Raw genomic sequence first — 24,094 nt, forward strand, 5'->3', positions numbered from 1 at the left:
GTCTAGCCACCCTAAAGTCGAAAGTTTGTCCCTTCGTTTATAAAGTTTGGAGACCCCATGTATTAGGCTATTCTTTGATTGTGTACATTACATTAGTCAGTATATCTGTGTGGGGAATTCTCAAAGGATGGTGCATGAAGACCATGCAATAAATGTGCAGTGTGTGACTATGTCTGAAAAGAGGTTCCAATTCAGTGAGTGCAGTATATTTTATAAACATAACCCCCCACTACTGGTCAGCAGTAGTGAACTTTCAAGCCATCAAAATTTACAAAATGCTTTAAAAACTTACAAATGTGCAATATAAAAGGCTTATAAAATGTTGTTCCCATCTCAAAAAATGTAGTCCACATAACCATAGGTGTGATTTTTATTTTATTTAAGGAAAAATGGGGAAAATAGGAATTTCCATGAAACACAGTAGACATAAGTTAGATAGCACTGCAAAATGTCTGAGAATGTTTACTTGACACCAGTCTGCTTTGCAGTTCAACAATTAGTAATTGTATGCAGTTTGTCACGGTTATCTTTTCGCACTATTATTAATCAGAAAAGTTTGAGGTTATAGGTCACAAAATGTGAATTACTAAAATTATGCAAAAATTCACTTAAAAAAACATAAATAAGTGATGCACATTAGTTTAACAAAAATGTAAACATTTTCTCCAATGTAACATGTGCATAAAACAGAAAAAGGGAAGCAACACTGCAGTCATACAGTTTCAGTAATTCATACAAGAATATTATTTCTTATGCATTAACTAAACCAAGGAGCAACTGTATTCTGCTTTTTGTTATTAAAGATATAGTCCATGTTCATCACATAGTGGTTTTTGCTGTTAATACTGGTTTTAAATTACAAAATTGCAGTAGGACATAATGTTTGCTGGAAGAAGAAAAACAGTGAAGACACCAGTGTTTGGGGACTCCAGAGCAATCTGTTAAAAAATATTATATATGAACTTCCAGCAGTTCTAACCAAGAACATTTCTGTAGGGTAGTCTTTTCTAGGCAATTGGCTTCATCAGTATTTAAGAACAGGACTAGATTAACATCAGCAATAAAAATGCTGAATTACATGACCATTGGGAGAATGCACTCACAAGAACCCTCAACTGTGCCACCCTTGTGCTTTGTGACTACTGCACTGGCTGTACATGAGCACCAACTACATAGACGATTTTCCTGTTTGATAAAATATCACTCACTGACATTATGGTGATTACAGTATTTACCTTGCACGTGTCTCAGTGAGCAATCAAAATCTAAGTCATTCATTTGAGTTTCTCTATGGTGGACACCAGCAGACTATGCTTAGGAGGTGCAAAGTACACAAGCAATCAAGAGGCAAGCACAATGGTGAAACCCATGAACACAACCCTACAGACCCATGGAACACACTCCCACAAGCCAAAGTGCCAAACAGAACCCAAGATTAGTACTGGTTATTTAGACTACACTCGGCTTTCAACTTCACTTTAAGTGTCCACTGCCCTTTACAACAAAATGGAACTAAATGTACACATTAGAATCACTTTTCAGTGCTACTGGGAAAGAAAAAAAAACAAAAAAAAAAAAAAACAAAACAAATTCCAAACATATGTTTCTGCCATTAGTTATAAGGCTTCCATGTCATGGAAATGAGTATGTATGTAAGGGGTGGCAGCAGATTAACGCTCACACTGAGAACTATTCCATTAAGAAAAGTTCTTTCATCTGCCCAGCTCACGTCGATATCATTGCGCAAGTCAGAACCAGCATGAATGTAAGCTGGCTCGTTACCCAGACTGTGCACTAGAGAGCAAAGGTAAAAAAAAAATTAAAAAATGTTTCATACAATGGCAGAAACAAAGGAAGAGTAGTCTATATTAGAAAGAGAAACTGTTCACAAATGAACAGCTTAAGGCAGCTGTCAACAATGTACCCCACACCGGGAAAAAAGAAAAAAAAAAAGTCTTAACAGGGTTGAATGATAATGACACTGTGCATTGCTACATCAACCACGACTGTACACTCCAGGAACCTCGAGTAAAGAATGGGTAGCCAATGAACAAGTTATTCCTGTCCAGACATTTATTACAAATGTCAAAATGCTCAGAAAATAAAGCCGACTTTTATATTTTCAATAAAAAAGTCTGAACCGGGAATCTCACATCTAAACACAGGAACAGCATGTCAGTTATGAATAAGCATTATTAACTACATTCGTAGAATTGTTTTAGTGCATTGCATTCTTACAAAAAGGAATATGTCGCTCCCCTTCATGAACAAGCCCGCCCCTCCCGTGCCCCTCCTACTGTCCTACATTATACAATTCAGATAACTAGCCTAAAACACCGACCTCCCATGATGCTATATCTGCATTTCACAAAAAAGTGAAACCTTACTGTCTTGGATCAAACATAAATGTGAAACGGAAGGTGAATTTCAACTGGAAAAAAAAAAATCCCTATGAAAGCCAAATGGACCTAATCCGTGTATTGTCACTGCCGTGGAGCAATTTTGTGCCATCGTGTCAGCTTGGACGAACTCAGCCAAAGAGATCAATCTGGCACAAATTTGGTATTAAATTACACATTCACGTTATACGCCATTAACGGTATAAAGATAAATGAGACAACCTCTTTGTCAAGCCCTTGAGTGTCCAGGATGTCTGCAAAGATGCTGCAGGTGTCATGGCACCAAAGGGGTTTGTGCATCGCCCAAAATGAGGTAGGAGAAATAATAAGCTGATTGGAATTTGCCTGTAACATCCAACTCCGCAACCCTGTTTTGTTCCCTTTCTACAGTACAAGTTTAGGTTGATACACTGCGTGCACATTAACTGCAGATATCTAGGAAATAATATTAAAAAGTAATGGACGAGGCAGCGCTAATACTGTGACACATTCTGTAGGGATATACAAGTCAAGAAAGTCAAAAAGAATGATTTGCATGGACTTAGGCAAAGTTCAGCAATGCACAACATTGGCCCAAAACTTTGTGCAGGTGAAAAATAAAACATTAGCTGCTGCCCTTCACATTTTATAAATACATTTTATTATATGAACTTTCCTTTGTCAGAATCAACAAACAAAATAAAAAAAAAAATCCCACTAAATTAAATAACTGAAATATTAGTAAGTCTGGCTGTGCATCATCAACGCTTGTTACGCTCTCCTGGTCTGCCCTCTCGTGTTAGAAACTCCATTTTTCATGCTGACAGGGTGCTTTTAGTGTGGTTTGATATTTGTACTTCTCATGTAGAAGTTAATTTAAGTAACAGGAAGTGTCTAAAAGTTAGTAAAAGCTTGCTGTTCCTGTCAAATCTCAGATGTTTACAGCACCCGACACAGGAGTTACAGCCTCAGCTGCCTTTTGCAAGCTGCAATAAAGTTCTGTCATCTTCTCCCCTAAGTTAGAAACAAAAAAAGATCCACTAAATGAATGAAAACTCCATCTTGAACAAATATATCAACATCAGTGCGCAGGTTGTACTCCAGTTGTAAATGATTTCAAGTTACGGAGATTATGAAGACTGTAGGGGAGGTATCAGCAGATCCACGCATTACCAGCTCAGAAGAGAACTTCTGCCAAGGGTCATGAAATACACTTGACTGCTTCCACCAGACCGTACGGAAGCAAAGAAAACCTGAGTGATGAAACAATGGAAAGAATTAGGCACATGGTTCCTGCATTAGGCAGATGATACATACACATTCCACACATGAAGACTGATAGATTAGGCATTATAAACAAGAATAATAATTACAGACAGAAATTGGTTGAAAACAAAACAATAGCACTGTGGCAATGAATGTTCGTTCGAGAAGGGGGGGGGGGGGGGGACGAGAAGAGAAGAGGGGGGGGAGAAGAGAAGAGTGGGGGGGGAGAAGAGAAGAGTGGGGGGGGGAGAAGAGAAGAGGGGGGGGGAGAAGAGAAGAGGGGGGGGGGAAAAGAGAAGGGGGGGAGAAAAGAGAAGGGGGGGAGAAAAGAGAAGGGGGGGAGAAAAGAGAAGGGGGGGAGAAAAGAGAAGGGGGGGGAGAAAAGAGAAGGGGGGGGAGAAAAGAGAAGAGGGGGGGGAGAAAAGAGAAGAGGGGGGGGAGAAAAGAGAAGAGGGGGGGGAGAAAAGAGAAGAGGGGGGGGAGAAAAGAGAAGAGGGGGGGGAGAAAAGAGAAGGGGGGGGGAGAGAAGAGAAGAGGGGGGGGAGAGAAGAGAAGAGGGGGGGGGAGAGAAGAGAAGAGGGGGGGGGGAGAGGAGAGAAGAGAAGAGGGGGGGAGAGAAGAGAGGAGGGGGGGGAGAAGAGAGGAGGGGGGGATATTGTCCTACATATCTTTACCTTATCATTTCTTTCACACAGAAATTTTAGTCTTTGTGCCCTTTTATGCATAAATACTCCATCAAGGTGGCCAGTTTCTACAGATCGAATTTCAATGGCTTTCTCGCCCCATCCCATTATCTGGTTAGATCGGATATAAGCTATAAAGAAACATAAAAGAAACATGAAAAACCATAGGAATCAGGGTCATCTACACCCAAAACAATAAAGAAATAAGTAAATGTACACTTAAGTCCAAATATATTTGTATTTACCAGAACATATTCAAGCTATAGTTATGTAATGGATATGGGCTGAAAGTACACGCTCTCAGGTTTAATTGGAGGAAAGGTTTAGAAATTACAGCTCTTAACAGTAGCCATCCCCCCATTTTTCAAGGAACCAAAAGTATTTGGACAATTGAATCAAAAGCGGTTTCATGGCCAGGTGTGGGCTACTCCATTATTTCTTCATCAATTAAGCAGGTAGAAGGTCTGGAGTTGATTCTAAGTGTGGTATTTGCATTTGGAATCTCTTGCTGTGAACCTACATCATGCATTCAAAGGAGCTGTCCATAGAAGTGAAACAGGCCATTGTAAGGCTTCAAAAATTAAACAAATCCATCAGAGAGATAGCAGCAACATTAGGAGCGGCCAAATCAACAGTTTGGTACATGCTGAGGAAAAAAAAACGCACTGGTGAGCTCAGCAACATAAAAAGGCATGGACCTCCATGGAGGACAACAGTGATGGATGATCACAGGATCCTCTATATGGTAAAGAAAAACCCATTCACAACATCCAGACAAGTGAAGGACACTCTCCAGGAGTTGGGCGTATCATTGTCAAAGTCTACAATCAAGAGAAGATTTCACGAGAGCAAATACAGAGGGTTCACCACAAGGTGCGAACCATTCATAAGCCTGAAGAATAGAAGAGCCAGATTAGACTTTGCCAATAACCATCTAAAAAAGCCAGACCAGTTCTGGAAAAGCATTCTATGGACGGATGACACTAAAATGAATCTGTACCAGAATGACGAGAAGAAAAAAGTGTGGAGAAGGATCCAAAGTACATGACGTCATCTGTAAAACATAGTGAAGGCAGTGTGATGCCATAAGCATGCATGGCTTCCAGTGGGATTGGGTAATTGGTGTTTAATGATGATGTGACAGAAGCAGCTGCATGAATTCTGCAGTTTAGAGATATACTCTCAGTCCAGATACAGCGAAATGCAGCAAAGTTGATTGGACGGCGCTTCATGCTACAGATTGGACAATGATCCAAAACACACTGCAAAAGCAACCCGGGAGCTTTTGAAGGAAAAGAAGTGGAATATTCTGCAATGGCCGAGTCAATCACCCGATCTCAACCCAATTGAGCATGCATTTCACTTGCTGAAGGCAAAACTAAAAAGGCAGAAAGACCTACAAAGAACAACTGAAAGCATCTGCAGTTAGAGCCTGGAAAGCATCAGAAAGGAGGAAACCCAGTCTTCGGTGATGTCCATGGATTCCAGACTTTTGGCAGTCATTGCCAGTAGAGGATTCTTAAAATATTAAAAATGAACATTTCTGATTATATTCATTTGTCCAATTACATTTGAGCCCCTGAAAATGGAGGGACTGTGTATAAAAAATGGTTCCAGCTCCTAAAATTTGTACTTGATATTTATGTTCCTAGATTGTAAGCTCGAAAGAGCAGGGCCCTTGATCCCCTCATGTTTTGCATTGTATTGTTGTTGTTCTGTCCCCCATTGTAATGTACAGCGCTGAGCAAACTATTGGCGCTTTATAAATACTGTATAATAATAATGTTCAACCCCTTGAATTAAAGCTAAAAGTCTAGAAGTATGAAAAGTGTGTGTTTCCAAATATATATGGACCGAACTGTAATTACTGAAAAACAAAAAAAATCAAAAAGGCAGAAATGTTTAGGCAAAAGAAAAAACATGGTTTGAATAGAACCCTAAATGAAACCTACCAACTGATGTAGGCATTTCTCCCCATTGAAGAACCACATCTTTGGTGATCCTGCCATATGTATTGACATAAACTCCTTCATCTTCATAACAAACTAGTAACTCCATGCCATCTGTATTTGGGAGGATGATGATAGCATGTGGCTGGATACTGCTCTGGATCTAGAACAAAATCACAACAAGGTTTAATGGTGGACATACTGCAGCCAAAACAGACCTATGCTCAATCTAGAAACTACTGTATAACAGGACCTGCATGTCAATTGTCCTTGTTTGTGTGCTCGCTTTAAGAGGTACTTAAAGTGATACTAAAGCTTAGGGTTTTTGTTTTTTTAATAACAAAACATGTCTATATTTACCTTATGCTGACTGTCTCACCGTATATTTCTATAGATATTATTCACGCCAGTTGGGAGTCTTTTGTCACGGCACTTTTGCAGGCATAATTTATGCCATTTATCACTTTATTTGTGATTTATGTAACTTTTTCCCCATTTTTTAAGGGACACTTGTACATTGTCTCACCATTTTCTTCAGTGTTTAATGTTTATTTCTCCTTTATATATTTTTGAATATCACACGATATTGTCCTTTTTTGATGTGTATATTTCTTATATTAGAATTTGAGATTTAATATTCATGCATTAATCATGCCATTTGAGTGTATTTAGGTACTGTGTATGGAAGCGCAACATCATTTTCCTTTATTACACTGTAACACTCCTTACATGCGTCGGTAGATAGATGTCATAGACTGCTCCCGAGTCCACATCCACAGCATGAAACCCAGCACAGGAACCATAGATCACTTTCAACCGCTGTCCTTCTTCAACTGTTAAATCAACTAACAGTGGCCTGTGTACCAAATCTCCAAATGACTGAAAGAAAGCACATTGGTTTACAATGTTAAACATTTGAACTATTACCAAGCTTTAATGCATGCTGTGAGCACAAAGGACTCATTTGGACTTATAGCAGAGAAGGGGTTGAGCAATGTTTTTGATGCGATAATGTAATGCAACTCAAAAGAGTATTCATCAATTTTTCCTGAGCAAAATTGTGACGGAACTGTGTTTTTGGGACAATCAAGGCTTTCTTTCGAGTGATTTTTTTTAAATCAAAGAACAAATTTTCCACTGGTAAGCTAAAAAAATAAATACATTTTTCCTCCAACATGTAAATCTGACAAGCCGACTGTCAGTATTCAGGTGGAAGCAATCCAGAGATCCAATATGTCCCTTCAACAGAAGTCGACTAAATACATTCTGCCACATGGGGAAGTCCACAAAACTGAGCAAAATTTGGCCAATCCCCGTTGGCTTTGCTGAATTTTGATCAGTATAAGGGCAGCTTAAGTCTTACATTTCTCTGATACGTGTTAAAATCTGCATTTTTTTATAGAAAATTTCCATGTCCTGTAAAAGTGAACAGTTGGTGCTCAAAAGTACTTTTATAGTAAAGCCCATTGTTACCTGCAAATTTAGATACCAGGATCATGGCTGAGGCTGCAGCCATGACCCTGGTATAACCATTTCCATGGGACATATGGGTATGCCCTAAGGGCTGGAGTGGTTAAGCTTTGTAAACCTTGATCTAGATAAAGCAAGGTACAAGATACTGACCACAAATACATCTGATTAGCAATAACTTTATTGTTAACAGGGAAGGTTCAGCTAGGAGGAAGCACAGCCACTACTGTAGTGCAGAGATCCAGACACACAATCTCATAATGAAAGTGCCATGCACCAGAGATTAACATTTACTTTTTTTGTAAATTATGTATTGTGCATACATTTAGAATAAGGACACCATAGTTTGGCTCAGAAATGACTGAAATCCTGGACTTCTGGCAGGAATATATCATCACTGGATGATCACGAGATTTATAAAGACAAGTTGAATCACCTTGCCAGTAAGTCGGGTATAAATGACCATAAAAATGTTATGGCAAATTTTTCATATGCTGGTGCTACATAAGAGGGATGGGGGGGGGGGGGGGGGCCTTTTCCTATTTATCAACAAATTGAAGTCAAATTACTCACCTTAAAGGCCATAAACTTGTGGTATGGCTTTGGTGCCCAGGCATAGACTTCCACTGAACTTTTTAAAGCAATTACCAAAAATTTGATGCGCTCATATTTTACTAAAAAACAGCAAGAATAATAAAACATGTTAGATAATATATAAGCATTGTTATACATTTCTCTGAAATCTTGTACAGAAGTGCATGCATACAATCTTATGGTCATCTACAATACGACAGCTAAAAGGAGGAAGTATAGGCAAAATAAAACATATGATGCAGTCTGTCCACAGCCTGTTTTTCTGTAATGGGGGACGTGGAAATTTCACATTTTGAAAAGAGGATAACTGGTTTGCAAAGAACGTAAAACCAGCCATCTACATCAAACTGAAACCACTATCCCTGAACATGAGTAGGCCTTCAGCATCATCTGTGTTCCACATGTATTTCCATTTTAACATCTCGCCAAGCGACATCAGTTAGATATGTCATTTGTATGATTAACACCTATGGAGACCTGACACCATGGACTGTATTCTGTAGCTAGAAAAGGGCGATGCCACAACTTTCCATTGTATTCTTGGACAAACCTTGACACGTTTTATAGTGGTTTGATTAAGGTGACTGCTACCTGTGTGGATATAATGCAAGGGTATGTTCCTGACACTGATTAGAACTGGAGAAGAGACTTGGATAAGCTACAACACACCTTCAAGAATCTTCCATCCCATTGAATGCAACCAACTACTACTAGCCCTCCGTAACAGTTTTATGACCTGTTAATCATGCCAGATAGTTTATTTTTCAACTTCCTTGAACAAACCAACCTATCCATCAACAATGACCATTAGATTGCTTAGACAAACCATTTATTACAGACAGCTTGTATTTATGTAGTTAAAATTCCCAAAACAGGAAAAGGAAAATCTGTTTCTGCTTAAAAAGTATTAGCTGGGAGCTCCCTAATTGCGTCCCCCTTTCTATACAGATGCTCTTATGGCTCCCACAGAAAATGTAACCTATGGCTTTGAGCCCAGGACTATCCACCAATGGTAGGTTTTTGGTCTGTTGTATTCCCTGTTCCATTTGTATATCTGAAAGGAGGGTAAATTTATCCTGCTGCACTGCCTCATCCCAGGTTTATTTACTCATCAGCAAAAATTGGTATCTAATCTGTTCATAGGAGCCAAGAGGATGACTGCCCCAGCCTAGAAGAAACCTACAGTCCCTTTTCAGGGAGTGAAAGACCATCTGACAGTTATGATGCTTCATGAACAAACGTCTAGTATTCTTAATGACTCACATGCCAAATTTTTGAAAATTTGGGAACAATGGTTGGCGAATGCCTTCCTTGACCTTCCCCCGACAAGCGTGGGTTGGCTCTAACTGGTGTCTCCGACAATCCTGAGTCCCTCATCTTACCCACTTCTCCTTTCCCCTACTCTGCCCTATTCTCGTTTCTTCCCTCGATGGGTCTCTGTGCCCTTCTCAGATTTACTTACACCCAGGATTATTCACAATGGGGTCTGCTAGCTCATATGTCCTGGCCGCCTTTGCTAACCATGGTGTCTGCCCCAACACCTATGTATTTTACACTTTGGTTTAATGTGATTGTCTGTGAAAGATGTTCCGCCTCCTTAGCCATCCTGTGTACACTGTGTGCACAATTAGGCAAGTGACTATTTTGACCAAATCATCATTTTTATGCATATTGTCCAACTCCAAACTGTATAAACTTGAATGGGTATTGGATTTAAGCATATCAGGTGATGTGCATTTGTGTAATGAGGAAGGGTGTGGCGTAAGGAGATCAACACATTATATCAAGGTGTGCATAATTATTAGGCAGTTTCTTTTCCTCAGGCAAAATGGGCCAAAAATTGTAAAAAAAAAAAAAAAAAAAAAAAAAAAAAAAAAGTCTTTCAGAGGGATCCAGCACTCTTGAAAATGCTAAGATATTGGGGTGTGATCACAGAACTATCAAACGTCTTGTTGCAAATAATCAACAGGGTCGCAAGAAATGTGTTGAACAAAAAAAAAAAAAATTAACTGCCAAAGACTTGAGAAGAATTAAACGTGAAGCTACCAGTAACCCATGCTCCAGTGCTGTCATATTCCAGAACTGCAACCTACCTGGAGTGCACAAAAGTACAAGATTTTCAGTGCTCAGAGACATGGCCAAGGTAGGGAAGGCTGAAACCTGAGCACCACTGAACAAGACACATAAGCTGAAATGTCATGAATGGGTCAAGAAATATCTGTAAACAGATTTTTCAAACCTTTTATGAACTTATGAGATGAGTGACTCTTGACGGATGAGATGGATGGGCTGTGGCTGGATCAGTATCCGGCACAGAGCTCCACTTCGACTCAGATGCTGGCAAGGTGGAGGTGGGGTACTGGTATAAGCTGGTATTATTAAAACTGAGCTAGTTGGACCTTTTTGGGTTTAAGATGGACTCAAAATCAACTAATAACCCAACTGCTAGTTTTTAGAAGGCACTTTCTTCAAGCAGTGGTACAGGAAAAAAGTCTGCATTTTTCAAGAAGACCATGATATTTATGCAGGACAATGTTCCATCGCATGTATCAAAGTACTCCACGGCGTGAAAAACCAGTAAAGGCCTTAAAGATTAAAGAGTAATAACATGGCACCCTTCCTCACTTGACCTAAACCTTATTGAGAACTTGTGGGCCCTTCTTAAAACAGGAGCTTAATGGTGAAGGAAAACAATACACCTCTCTGAACAGGATCTGCAAGGCTGTGGTTGCTGCTGCACAAAAAGATGAGTCAACAGATCTAGAAACTGACAGACCCCATAAATGGAAGGCTTATGAATGTTCTGGAAAGGAAGGGTGACTATATCGGTGACCCAATTTTTTATTTTTTTTTTTTTAATGTCAGAAATGTTCATTTGTAAATTTTGAGTGGTTTTTATTCTCACTTTAACAGATGAAAAAAAAAAAAGAAGTGAGATGGGAAAATGTTTGTTTTTCATTTAGTTGCATAATAATTCTACGCACTAGTAGTTGCTCAATAATTGTGAGCACAAATATTCTCTTAAGAAAGCCAAAACCTCACTTTTGCTTAAATATTCAGGTTTGAGGTTTAACATTTCGGATTGACCTAGAGCACTGTAGTTGTTCAATAATTAAATTAATCTTCAAAAATACAAATTGCTTAATAATTGTGCCCACAGTATATGTTTGTTCTATTAGATGGTGCCAGTCATAGCCCCTGCATGGGCAGACTAGGTGCTTTTATGTGTTATTGTGTTTCAATTCTACAACTAAATAAAAAATGATTGAAAAAGTGTTAGCTGGAGTTTGGCTTTATATGTGTTAGTGACTTGTAAAGTCTAAATCAATTATCTAAACACTACCCTCTCCTTAGGTTGACAATATTGCTGCCAGAGGGGGCAGAGCAGACAGTGGTGACTGACAGTCACCCCCCTCTGCTTACAGCGGCGGTGAGAACTCAGCAATCATGTGATCGCTGAGTTCTCACACTGAGTTGGCAAGGGACAGATGCAGCATCAGAGCGATGCTGCATCCACCTAAGATTAATATTCAGGAGGGAAAAAAAAAAACTTCTCTTTTAATGCAATGACCAGATGTAAAGGACAGATAAGCTGCAATATATTCATTTTGGTATTCTTGGGTATTTATACACTTAGGGGCATATTTATTAAAAAAAATATATATATATATATATATACCTATTCATTTAGTGCAAACCAAGAAGCTATGAGAATGGGGCAAAATCAAATGTTCTTAGGCTTTTTTATCTTCTGATTGAATGTTGTTCAGATATTATAGGCAGTAGTAAAGGTAGTTTTATTCATAATGAATAGTGAATTTGGAAAATACTGCATAAGCTTTCTTTAGAATCTCCTAACATGTTGTGAGTGCTAAATGCAAAGAAAACAGAGAACGCACCGGCCTAGTGCATTACCGAATGACATTTATTGATAAAAGTAGCAGATAGTGATATACTCACAAGAGACAATGGTAAAAAGGCTCATTATAAAGAACAGCAATGTATGGTCCTCCGGATACGGTAAACCCGACACGGACACTGGACTTCCAATAGACTAACGCGTTTCAGGGACTTGACCCTTCCTCAGGGCAGGTTCCCAAAACGAGCTAGCCTACTGGAGGTCCAGGGTCCAGACATTACTGCTCTTTATGATGAGCCTTTTTAGCACTGTCTCTTGTGAGTATATCAGTATCTGCTACTTTTATTAACAAATATCATCAGGTAATGCACTAGGCCGGTGCACCCTCTTATCTTTGCATTTACTGTTTTGGACTCCCCCCAGTCCTTTGAGGGCAGAAAGGCCTGCAATTTCCAGAATCTCCATAATGGATCCACAGCTACATGGAGTTCACCCTGAAGTGCAGGAGTATTTGTGTTTATTATTTGGATGTTGTGAGTGCTGCCTGGCTGGCCATCTCTTCCCACAACTTCCTGCATTACTTGTACAGTCAGGTCCATAAATATTGGGACATCGACACAATTCTAACATTTTTGGCTCTATACACCACCACAATGGATTTGAAATGAAACAAACAAGATGTGCTTTAACTGCAGACTGTCAGCTTTAATTTGAGGGTATTTACATCCAAATCAGGTGAACAGTGTAGGAATTACAGCAGTTTGCATATGTGCCTCCCACTAGTTAAGGGACCAAAAGTAATGGGACAGAATAATAATCATAAATCAAACTTTCACTTTTTAATACTTGGTTGCAAATCCTTTGCAGTCAATTACAGCCTGAAGTGTGGAACGCATAGACATCACCAGACGCTGGGTTTCATCCCTGGTGATGCTCTGTCAGGCCTCCACTGCAACTGTCTTCAGTTTCTGCTTGTTCTTGGGGCATTTTTCCTTCAGTTTTGTCTTCAGCAAGTGAAATGCATACTCAATCGGATTCAGGTCAGGTGATTGACTTGGCCATTGCGTAACATTCCACTTCTTTCCCTTAAAAAACTCTTTGGTTGCTTTTGCAGTCTGCTTTGGGTCATTGTCCATCTGCACTGTGAAGCGTCCAATGAGTTCTGAAGCATTTGGCTGAATATGAGCAGATAATATTGCCCGAAACACTTCAGAATTCATCCTGCTGCTTTTGTCAGCAGTCACATCATCAATAAATACAAGAGAAGCAGTTCCATTGGCAGCCATACATGCCCACGCCATGACACTACCACCACCATGCTTCACTGATGAGGTGGTATGCTTAGGATCATGAGCAGTTCCTTTCCTTCTCCATACTCTTCTCTTCCCATCACTCTGGTACAAGTTGATCTTGGTCTCATCTGTCCATAGTATGTTGTTCCAGAACTGTGAAGGCTTTTTTAGATGTCATTTGGCAAACTCTAATCTGGCCTTCCTGTGTTTGAGGTTCACCAATGGTTTACATCTTGTGGTGAACCCTCTGTATTCACTCTGGTGAAGTCTTCTCTTGATTGTTGACTTTGACACACATACACCTACCTCCTGGAGAGTGTTCTTGATCTGGCCAACTGTTGTGAAGGGTGTTTTCTTCACCAGGGAAAGAATTCTTCGGTCATCCACCACAGTTGTTTTCTGTGGTCTTCCGGGTCTTTTGGTGTTGCTGAGCTCACCGGTGCGTTCCTTCTTTTTAAGAATGTTCCACACAGTTGTTTTGGCCACGACTAATGTTTTTGCTATCTCTCAGATGGGTTTGTTTTGTTTTTTCAGCCTAATGATGGCTTACTTCACTGATAGTGACAGCTCTTTGGATCTCATCTTGAGAGTTGACAGCAACAGATTCCAAATGCAAATAGCACACTTGAAATGGCCTCTGGACCTTTTATCTGTTCATTGTAATTGGGATAATGAGGGAATAACAGACACCTGGCAATGGAACAGCTGAGAAGCCAATTGTCCCATTACTTTTGGTCCCTTAACAAGTGGGAGGCACATATGCAAACTGTTGTAATTCCTACACCGTTCACCTGATTTGGATGTAAATACCCTCAAATTAAAGCTGACAGTCTGCAGTTAAAGCACATCTTGTTCGTTTCATTTCAAATCCATTGTGGTGGTGTATAGAGCCAAAAATGTTAGAATTGTGTCGATGTCCCAATATTTATGGACCTGACTGTATATGTTGCAAATCTCCTCTATTTACTTTCAAATTCTAAGGACTATATATCCCATGGTACCTTGCTGCCTGTACTGACCCTGCTTCCTGAAACTCCTGCCCTCAGCAGCTCTTTTGTTTAGAAGGCAGGCTCTGAATTGTGTGACACAGCAGTGCCTAAATGTAGGGCATAGTGAAATGTGTTATCACATTCAAGAACGTAAACAAGTGGGGATTTTAATGTAAGTTTACAAACTTAAAGTTCATTTAGATTACTAGGAGTAGGTTAGAAAAAATTGAATACAATGTGTAAATTAATATACAATTTAAAATTTTTACTTAAGATATGCTTTAAAGGTTTTAAGCTGGTTCTATGACTACTGCCCCAGGTTTCCTATTTCAGGGTGTCTCCTTTCTTATGGAAACAACTCTGCATGCAGGGACTAGAGATGCCTCTCCCTACACTGTGTGGCCCACTAACCTTGGATGGCAAGGCACTTCTCCAACCTACCAAACTAGCTAGACATTACACTGTGCACCGTTAATTTTTAAACGGGCGTGCGTGTGTGAGTAAGCGGGCGGGCGTGTGAGAGTAAGCGGGCGGGCGTGTGAGAGTAAGCGGGCGGGCGTGTGAGAGTAAGCGGGCGGGCGTGTGAGAGTAAGCGGGCGGGCGTGTGAGAGTAAGCGGGCGGGCGTGTGAGAGTAAGCGGGCGGGCGTGTGAGAGTAAGCGGGCGGGCGTGTGAGAGTAAGCGGGCGGGCGTGTGAGAGTAAGCGGGCGGGCGTGTGAGAGTAAGCGGGCGGGCGTGTGAGAGTAAGCGGGCGGGCGTGTGAGAGTAAGCGGGCGGGCGTGTGAGAGTAAGCGGGCGGGCGTGTGAGAGTAAGCGGGCGGGCGTGTGAGAGTAAGCGGGCGGGCGTGTGAGAGTAAGCGGGCGGGCGTGCGAGAGTAAGCGGGCGGGCGTGCGAGAGTAAGCGGGCGGGCGTGCGAGAGTAAGCGGGCGGGCGTGCGAGAGTAAGCGGGCGGGCGTGCGAGAGTAAGCGGGCGGGCGTGCGAGAGTAAGCGGGCGGGCGTGCGAGAGTAAGCGGGCGGGCGAGCGAGAGTAAGCGGGCGGGCGAGCGAGAGTAAGCGGGCGGGCGAGCGAGAGTAAGCGGGCGGGCGAGCGAGAGTAAGCGGGCGGGCGAGCGAGAGTAAGCGGGCGGGCGAGCGAGAGTAAGCGGGCGGGCGAGCGAGAGTAAGCGGGCGGGCGAGCGAGAGTAAGCGGGCGGGCGAGCGAGAGTAAGCGGGCGGGCGGGCGAGAGTAAGCGGGCGGGCGGGCGTAAGCGGGCGGGCGAGCGAGAGTAAGCGGGCGGGCGGGCGAGCGAGAGTAAGCGGGCGGGCGGGCGAGCGAGAGTAAGCGGGCGGGCGGGCGAGCGAGAGTAAGCGGGCGGGCGGGCGAGCGAGAGTAAGCGGGCGGGCGGGCGAGCGAGAGTAAGCGGGCGGGCGGGCGAGCGAGAGTAAGCGGGCGGGCGGGCGAGCGAGAGTAAGCGGGCGGGCGGGCGAGCGAGAGTAAGCGGGCGGGCGGGCGAGCGAGAGTAAGCGGGCGGGCGGGCGAGCGAGAGTAAGCGGGCGGGCGGGCGAGCGAGAGTAAGCGGGCGGGCGGGCGAGCGAGAGTAAGCGGGCGGGCGGGCGAGCGAGAGTAAGCGGGCGGGCGGGCGAGCGAGAGTAAGCGGGCGGGCGGGCGAGCGAGAGTAAGCGGGCGGGCGGGCGAGCGAGAGTAAGCGGGCGGGCGGGCGAGCGAGAGTAAGCGGGCGGGCGGGCGAGCGAGAGTAAGCGGGCGGGCGGGCGAGCGAGAGTAAGCGGGCGGGCGGGCGAGCGAGAGTAAGCGGGCGGGCGGGCGAGCGAGAGTAAGCGGGCGGGCGGGCGAGCGAGCGAGAGTAAGCGGGCGAGCGAGCGAGCGAGAGTAAGCGGGCGGGCGGGCGAGCGAGAGTAAGCGGGCGGGCGAGCGAGAGTAAGCGGGCGGGCGGGCGAGCGAGCGAGAGTAAGCGGGCGAGCGAGCGAGCGAGAGTAAGCGGGCGGACGGGCGAGCGAGAGTAAGCGCGCGTGCGAGTGAGAGTAAGCGCGCGTGCGAGTGAGAGTAAGCGCGCGTGCGAGTGAGAGTAAGCGCGCGTGCGAGTGAGAGTAAGCGCGTGTGCGAGTGAGAGTAAGCGCGCGCGCGAGTGAGAGTAAGCGCGAGTGAGAGTAAGCGCGAGTGAGAGTAAGCGGGCGGGCGGGCGAGTGAGAGTAAGCGGGCGGGCGAGTGAGAGTAAGCGGGCGGGCGGGCGAGTGAGAGTAAGCGGGCGGACGGGCGAGTGAGAGTAAGCGGGCGGACGGGCGAGTGAGAGTAAGCGCGCGTGCGAGTGAGAGTAAGCGCGCGTGCGAGTGAGAGTAAGCGCGCGTGCGAGTGAGAGTAAGCGCGCGTGCGAGTGAGAGTAAGCGCGCGTGCGAGTGAGAGTAAGCGCGCGTGCGAGTGAGAGTAAGCGCGCGTGCGAGTGAGAGTAAGCGCGAGTGAGAGTAAGCGCGAGTGAGAGTAAGCGCGAGTGAGAGTAAGCGCGCGTGCGAGTAAGCGCGCGTGCGAGTAAGCGCGCGTGCGAGTAAGCGCGCGTGCGAGTAAGCGCGCGTGCGAGTGAGAGTAAGCGCGCGTGCGAGTGTAAGCGTGTGTGCGAGTGAGCGCAAGCGTGTGTGTGTGCGAGTGAGCGCAAGCGTGTGTGCGCTTATGTGTGAGAGTGAACACTCCACTTCTTATTGCAGCAGATCTCCGGTTTTCCATACCAGCTATCTGCTACCGGCTTCATAATAAAACAATCACACTGATAAATGTATTAGGGAAGATTAAGCATTAGATACTTACCAACTTTATAGTGCACACAGCCCTCCAGATCCCCTACAGTTGTCCACCCTTGCTTCTTCTCTACTTCTGGATCATTATGAAGGATCTTGTTTCTCAGCCATGATAAGTAGTACACCCGCAGCTTGTTCTTCTTTCCTGGAAATTCCAAGATATACACAAAGAAAAGACTTGTCACTCATCAAACACAAGATGAAACCACGGAAGAATAAACCCAAGAGCTTGCATCTTTAAAAAAAAAAAAAAAAAATACAAACAAGCAAGCAATGGCAAGTCCCATAGTTTTATCTTTGCAGGTTCATTTTAGGAAGAAAAGAAGAGAAGCACATTAAACCTACTGAATTATTCACAAAATCCAAACCATAAATCAGCCTATATTTATAATGATCATTAGCAAATAATAAAATATAGCAGCATAAACTACATATCCTGAGCATGTTTTTCATGTAGTACATTACCTGATATAGTAACCAAAACATTGAGGCCTTCAAGGACATCCATCTGTTGGAAGCGTCTTCTGTTGATGAGGGGGTACACTTTTCCTTGACCGCTCCTGTCCAGCAGCATCAATCCACTTTCAGTACCCACCAGCAAGTTAACCCCTATGTAAAATAATCAGAAAAATAAGCTTAAGCTAGCAAATAAAGCAATTATGATGGCACAAACACCACCAACAAAATAAGCCAGGAAACAAACCATTAACCAATCCCTGATAAACTAGAATCCTATTTGAAGACTTTTAAATCTATATCCTATATAATCGCCTAAAAGGAGGAAGTTTCGCTCTAAGGACTTGTTCCCTGCTCCCCGTGATGAATTATCACTTTTGTGGAGCAGAGGGCTTCTGGGACATGACAGGTCCCAGAAGACTGCTTGGCCATTCACAGTGTGCAGAGCTACTAGAGCATGAACAGTGGGCATCCTGCTGTGAAGCCACAAGTTGTCACAGCCAGGTGCCCACACTTAAGATGCCAGCACTGGGGACAGAGGATGGCCAGTGAACCCAGCTGTGGTGAGTAAATCGCTGGATCGTGAAACAGGTGAGTGGCTTTTTTTAAAAAAAAGTCAGCAGCTACAGTTTTTGTGGCTGGTGACTTGTTTTTTTCAGGCTGGACTACAAAGAACTAAAATATTTTTTAAAAACTTCTCTTAAGGAACAAATTTCCACATTCTGAGTTCACTGTAAAGCAGTTGCTGCAGGTATTTTATTTGGAAAAAATGTATTATGTTAAGAGCACTAAGAAATAAAATGACAGTTATTAAAAGAAAAAATAATGATCTTTCATGTTGACTATTTTCAGTGAAGGTGGAAAGTAAATGCGTGATGCAGGGATCTCTTCCACCCCCCTCCCCTCCCCCAACCAATCCTGGCCAGAATGCACTGATCGGCGCTCGCAGCTATTGGCTGATCAAATGCTGGTTTTCCAGCATGACCTTTTGACAGAAACGGTTAGACTGAAGTACACATGTACTGAAAGCCAGCTGGTTTTAATAATTATTATGAAATGTTCAACCTATAATTCTTTATATATTAGAGCAAAATTCTCCTTTAAATAGATTTACTTTAGTCCAATTAATTAGCCAAAGTAACATGAAATATATCCAACTACATAAGCATTCAAATAATTTCAGCGCATGTTCTATATGCACAAATTTTATACAAGCATGTTCTTCCTAACCCTTTTTGTGCCAAATAAATAAAGGGAACACTACTGTTTTTACGCAGCACTCTTTCCTGTGTAACTGTATGTGACATTTTAGAATATGACTATCTTTTTCGTCCCATAAGACACACTTTTTCCCCCCAAAAAAATATGGGGGAAAAGGTCTGTGCGTCTTATGGAGCGAATCTGGAGCAGCCGACCCGATATTCCCGCCGCCATGTCAGTATACCGGGCCGGCCGCTCAGCTCTACTGTGCAGAAGAACCCGCTCCTCCGTCCTACCTGTTCCTCGGTCATCTTCTCTCCCCGGCATCTTCAGTGTGGGCAACAGGCTGTGGCAGCTTGCGGCTTCACAGCCGCGAAGTGGGAGCAGGTACCTGTCAAATTCAGGTATCAGGCCCCCTTCCCAAAGGGCTGCAGTCTCTGGTCACCTCCTGTACCGTGTCCGCAGTCTCTGGTCACCTCCTGTACCGTGTCCGCAGTCTCTGGTCACCTCCTGTACCGTGTCCGCAGCCTCTGGTCATCCCCTGTACTGTGTCCGCAGCCTCTGGTCACCTCCTGTACTGTGTCCGCAGTCTCTGGTCACCTCCTGTACTGTGTCCGCAGTCTCTGGTCACCTCCTGTACTGTGTCCGCAGTCTCTGGTCACCTCCTGTACTGTGTCCGCAGTCTCTGGTCACCTCCTGTACTGTGTCCGCAGTCTCTGGTCACCTCCTGTACTGTGTCCGCAGTCTCTGGTCACCTCCTGTACTGTGTCCGCAGTCTCTGGTCATCTCCTGTACTGTGTCCGCAGTCTCTGGTCATCTCCTGTACTGTGTCCGCAGTCTCTGGTCATCTCCTGTACTGTGTCCGCAGTCTCTGGTCATCTCCTGTACTGTGTCCGCAGTCTCTGGTCATCTCCTGTACTGTGTCCGCAGTCTCTGGTCATCTCCTGTACTGTGTCCGCAGTCTCTAGTCACCTCCTGTACTGTGTCCGCAGTCTCTGGTCATCCCCTGCACTGTGTCCGCAGTCTCTGGTCATCTCCTGTACTGTGTCCGCAGTCTCTGGTCATCTCCTGTACTATGTCCGCAGTCTCTGGTCACCTCCTGTACTATATCTGCAGTCCATTGGTTCAGAATTTTTTCTTGTTTTCCTCCTCTAAAATCTAGGTGTGTCTTATGGTCAGGTGCGTCTTATGGAGCGAAAAATACGGTAACTTTATGCAGAGAAAAGTCAAGGTATGTTTATACAAGACCACTTGCAATTATGCTAGCAAATGCAATGTAGCTGGTTCTAAATAAGACTGTTCATTTAAATACCATATGTTGATAAAAGAACTCACCCCAGAGAGCTGCACATAATATCTCAGAGTTAAATCTCTTCTTGTATTTGCGAATCTCAGGTGTGTCACTCTGTGGCCTTGTGTTCGTGGGATTAACATTAACAACTGATCCTTTCCGTGTAGGATCTTGTCTCATAGCATCTGGCCTCAGCGCTTCACTGGAAAATCCCACTAAAATAAAATTAGTATTTTTAAGGTTAGCTTCCAGTGTGCGCATGTAAGTACCTGAAAGATATAAGCGGTTATATGTTCAATGACAAAACCTCATCGTTTCATTGCCAGCTTTATTAACACTGCACATAGCAAGCAGGGTGGGGGGAGGCAGACACCACTAATGGGACTGAGTGACGCAGATGGACCTACATTAACACAAAATAAACTGAAAGTTGACATTTAAGTAAGGCTGATATCTGGCCAGCCGCTATTGGTAAATAGTTTATTTAGGCCATAGGGAAATTAGACCCACATAATTAAGCATGCCGGATATTGTTTAGGTACAGGGATAATTTAATTTAAAAAAAAAAAAAAAAAAAAAAAAAAAACGGAAGGGCTCAGCTCTGCATGCAATTTGGAGTCAAACCTTTACTGACAGTGTAGCCAGCAACGCACAGGGTGTAGAAATAAAGGTTAGATGCGATTTTGTCATATCCAAAAGATAGAACTGAAATACATTTCTGGTCACGTGACAGTGACCACGTACAACTCGGTGAGACAACTAGTAAAGCAAGGCAAAATATGTTGAACATCATGATCTTTCACTGATGGGTACTGCCGTAGGCAGCTGCTAAACACGATACCAGAGTTCTTTCACTGCACAGCTAATGAGGAAGGCTTCTTTCCTGCCTATGTTTGGTATAGTCAACGATAATGTAAAGGTTGTTAGAAGCAGGGTAGCCGTTAGCCTGGAGCACAAGAACACATACTATATTTACAGGAAATCAGAAGAGAGGTTAAGCAGATTGGGTATGTCAATACAGCTACACATCAGTAATATATATGGTTATGAGAACATGCCTAACACCTATAGTGTCTCTATATTTGCTTTCAGGTTAGAATCTAATTATTGTTAATCAGAAAGAACTTCATTTCTGAAACACCAGTCACTATATAGCACTTAATGTAGCAATGGTACAGGGTGAACAAATGCTTAGTGCTAAAAGGAGGACACTTACCCACTGAAGTCACAGTTGAACCACTGGACGGAGATATTTGTAGTAACCGAGGATCAATAAAAGGTGTGAAGGAGGAGGAAGATTTGTGTTTCTGGAGGGTGTTACTTGCTGACTGAGTCTAAAGCAAAGCAAAAACAATATAAGTGAACATCAAAGTCTAATATAATTTTGATACCGCGCAAGGTGGAAGTTGGTGAAGTGGTTACATTCTACTATTAAAAATAAAAGACTTATGCTTGGCATATAGATTATAATTTCTATACCTCATTAACTGCTTAAATAGGAGCATTTTAATTCAAATTAGGGTGGAAAATGTATATGTCTTTATGCAAATTCTACACTGCTGTGTTTGGAATTGCCTAAACTATTACACGTACACTAGACTTGCTTTATCTACTGAGATTATTTTGTCCGGTATCTTCATACACAAAGACTACAGAATTTTGGGTACATAGGTAACATTAAATAGGGGAAAACTAAGGGAACTTTGGTAAAATGTTAAGAAAATTAATAACTCACCCAAAAAAAAAAATACATTATTTTTTCTCCTCTAAATGTCTAACTGTAGTATTTTTAGATTTCCTGTAACACTGATATGAATGGTACTGTATTGCATTAAAATAAATAAAATGTTCCTAAACCTCTGCATTTTAGCAAACTACTGCAATCGAAACTCTTCAGTGCAAGTCATCACTGTGTTGGAAGATGATTTCATAGCGCCATCTGTCTGCTAAAATGTGACTAAATTTTGCACTATAGAAGCGGAACTAGAGTACTGAACTTAAACTGTATGTCTGGGCAAGAAAAAGTTAAAGCACATCACGGCAATACATGCACATATTAAACACAAAAATATATGTTCATCCTGCTGAAAATGCAATGAGCTTCTTACTCTGCATTGTGAGCTAAAATCTTCTGCACTGAAGTCTCAAGCAGTGCAGTGAACCTTGTCTGAGTTCTCCCCTTCTGGACTACAGGACACCTCCCACTTATGTTATGGAGATATGGGGAGGGGTAATTGTAATTCAGCAGAGGCGAACTCAAGCAGGGCAGAAACCATTGCTTTGTTCTTCTCTGCAGCGACATGTCAAGTAGTGCTGTGAACCTTGTCAGAGTTCTTCCCTCCTGGACTACAAGCCACCCTTCCCCCTTATGCTTTGGCAATAAGGAGGAGGGTGTAATTGTAGTTCAGCAGAGGAGAATTCAAGTAGAGTTAAAAACATTGCTTGGGCATTTAGCAATGGCCCTGTGTTGTCAACATACTCCACGGAGCTAGGCCCTTATTGGATTTCTGGGGAGAAATGTGAAATTGCTGCAGAGATGTGCTAAATTTTTAAGCCCAAATATACAATGAACATTACCAATTAATTAAACAAATTTTCCATTCGCAAAACTTGGTTTTGCCAAAAAAAAAAAAACAAATTGATAAGAAATTATTTCTGCAAGTTATAAAATTAAAATAACCGTGAAGGCACAACTTGCACCTGCTTCAAGAGAAAATATCTGGAAGCTAGATAAATGGAAAAACCCAACCATGACAGTTCAAAAGGTCAGTGTAAGTCAATGTGGAATGTAATACTTAACACAAGACATTCAACACAGTGATTTATTATGGCATTAGTTAAAGAACATTGGATGAAATGCACCAATAACTTTTTCTTGCAGATGAAGCTGGCACAAACAAGAGGAAGAGCGGTGTTGCAGGGATCATAAGGCAAATCACAAGCTCAACACTGAAGCAAGAAGGAGAATATGAGATGCTTAAAATAACCCAAAGCAATAGTTTAATTAGCCAGCAGCTCATAGTGAAACAGATACATACAGAACAAGAAATCCATTTGCGCTCAAGAGCATTTCGAAGCTAAAGAAAACAATTTATGAACTTGACAAAGTTTGTAGCCTGAGAAACAAGCAAAATTTGGTCTGCCCACTCCTGCCGTGTTTTGCTCATTTGAACCTGATTTGTGCTCAAATTCAGCTGGCTCAATCATTTACAGTTTTGGCAATATGAACAAACTAAAGCTGCCCAATTCTGAAACACTTCTTAAATACACAGATGACATGCAGTGCATAACCAAAAATGGTCACAGAGGGGTAGATTTACTAAAACTGGAGCACTCAGAATCTGGTGCAGCTGTATACGGCAGCCAATCAGCTTCTAGCTTGTTCAGTTAGGCTTTGGCAATAAAACCTGAAAGCTGAATGATTGGCATGCAGAGCTGCACCAGATTTTGCACTCTCCAGCTTTAGCAAATACCCCCAGAATGTCTGCATACAAAAAAATGCAAGAGTCCTCTTACTAGACTTTCTATACTGCTTATTCCGTATTCAAATATCTAAGCAGATATTTTATTAGGCCAGGGAGTAGGTTGCTCCCAGGCTAGTCATCTACCAGTAAAAGGTAAATTGTCTATTGGAAACAGAAAGGCTGTGCAGTAGCGGTGTAGCATGCAGGCGGTGGTGATGGTTAGAAGACAAGGAGGGCTAGAGGAAAGATCAATGGAGGAGCCTGTTATAGCACTAGAATGAAGATGGTGTGACAGCCTCTCAGTTCAATAGTCAAACTAACTGCTTCTATTAAAAGATGCTGCTCTGAAAACAGTTACTAGTGGCAAACAAATGTATTGGGATATCACTCATCTTGCACCAATCTAAGTCATGGTGTA

At 42.8% G+C, this 24,094-nt stretch overlaps 1 protein-coding gene across 1 annotated transcript in view; it reads right to left on the reverse strand.

Moving 5' to 3' along the window:
- Positions 1 to 358: 358 nt before the first annotated feature.
- The window catches only part of MAP4K4 (mitogen-activated protein kinase kinase kinase kinase 4), a 219,026-nt gene continuing 195,290 nt past the window's right edge, over positions 359 to 24,094 (reverse strand). The window contains 9 exon segments of the mRNA XM_089681252.1: positions 359 to 3,631; positions 4,319 to 4,458; positions 6,280 to 6,439; positions 7,006 to 7,155; positions 8,320 to 8,420; positions 17,276 to 17,410; positions 17,731 to 17,874; positions 20,257 to 20,427; positions 21,429 to 21,546. Coding sequence (XP_089537378.1) covers positions 3,548 to 3,631; positions 4,319 to 4,458; positions 6,280 to 6,439; positions 7,006 to 7,155; positions 8,320 to 8,420; positions 17,276 to 17,410; positions 17,731 to 17,874; positions 20,257 to 20,427; positions 21,429 to 21,546 — 1,203 coding nt within the window. The 3' untranslated portion in view covers positions 359 to 3,547.

This window comes from Staurois parvus, unplaced genomic scaffold (genome assembly GCF_062004578.1).
Source record: "Staurois parvus isolate SC_StPar_1 unplaced genomic scaffold, SC_StPar_1.0 ptg000262l, whole genome shotgun sequence".
Taxonomy (NCBI): domain Eukaryota; kingdom Metazoa; phylum Chordata; class Amphibia; order Anura; family Ranidae; genus Staurois; species Staurois parvus.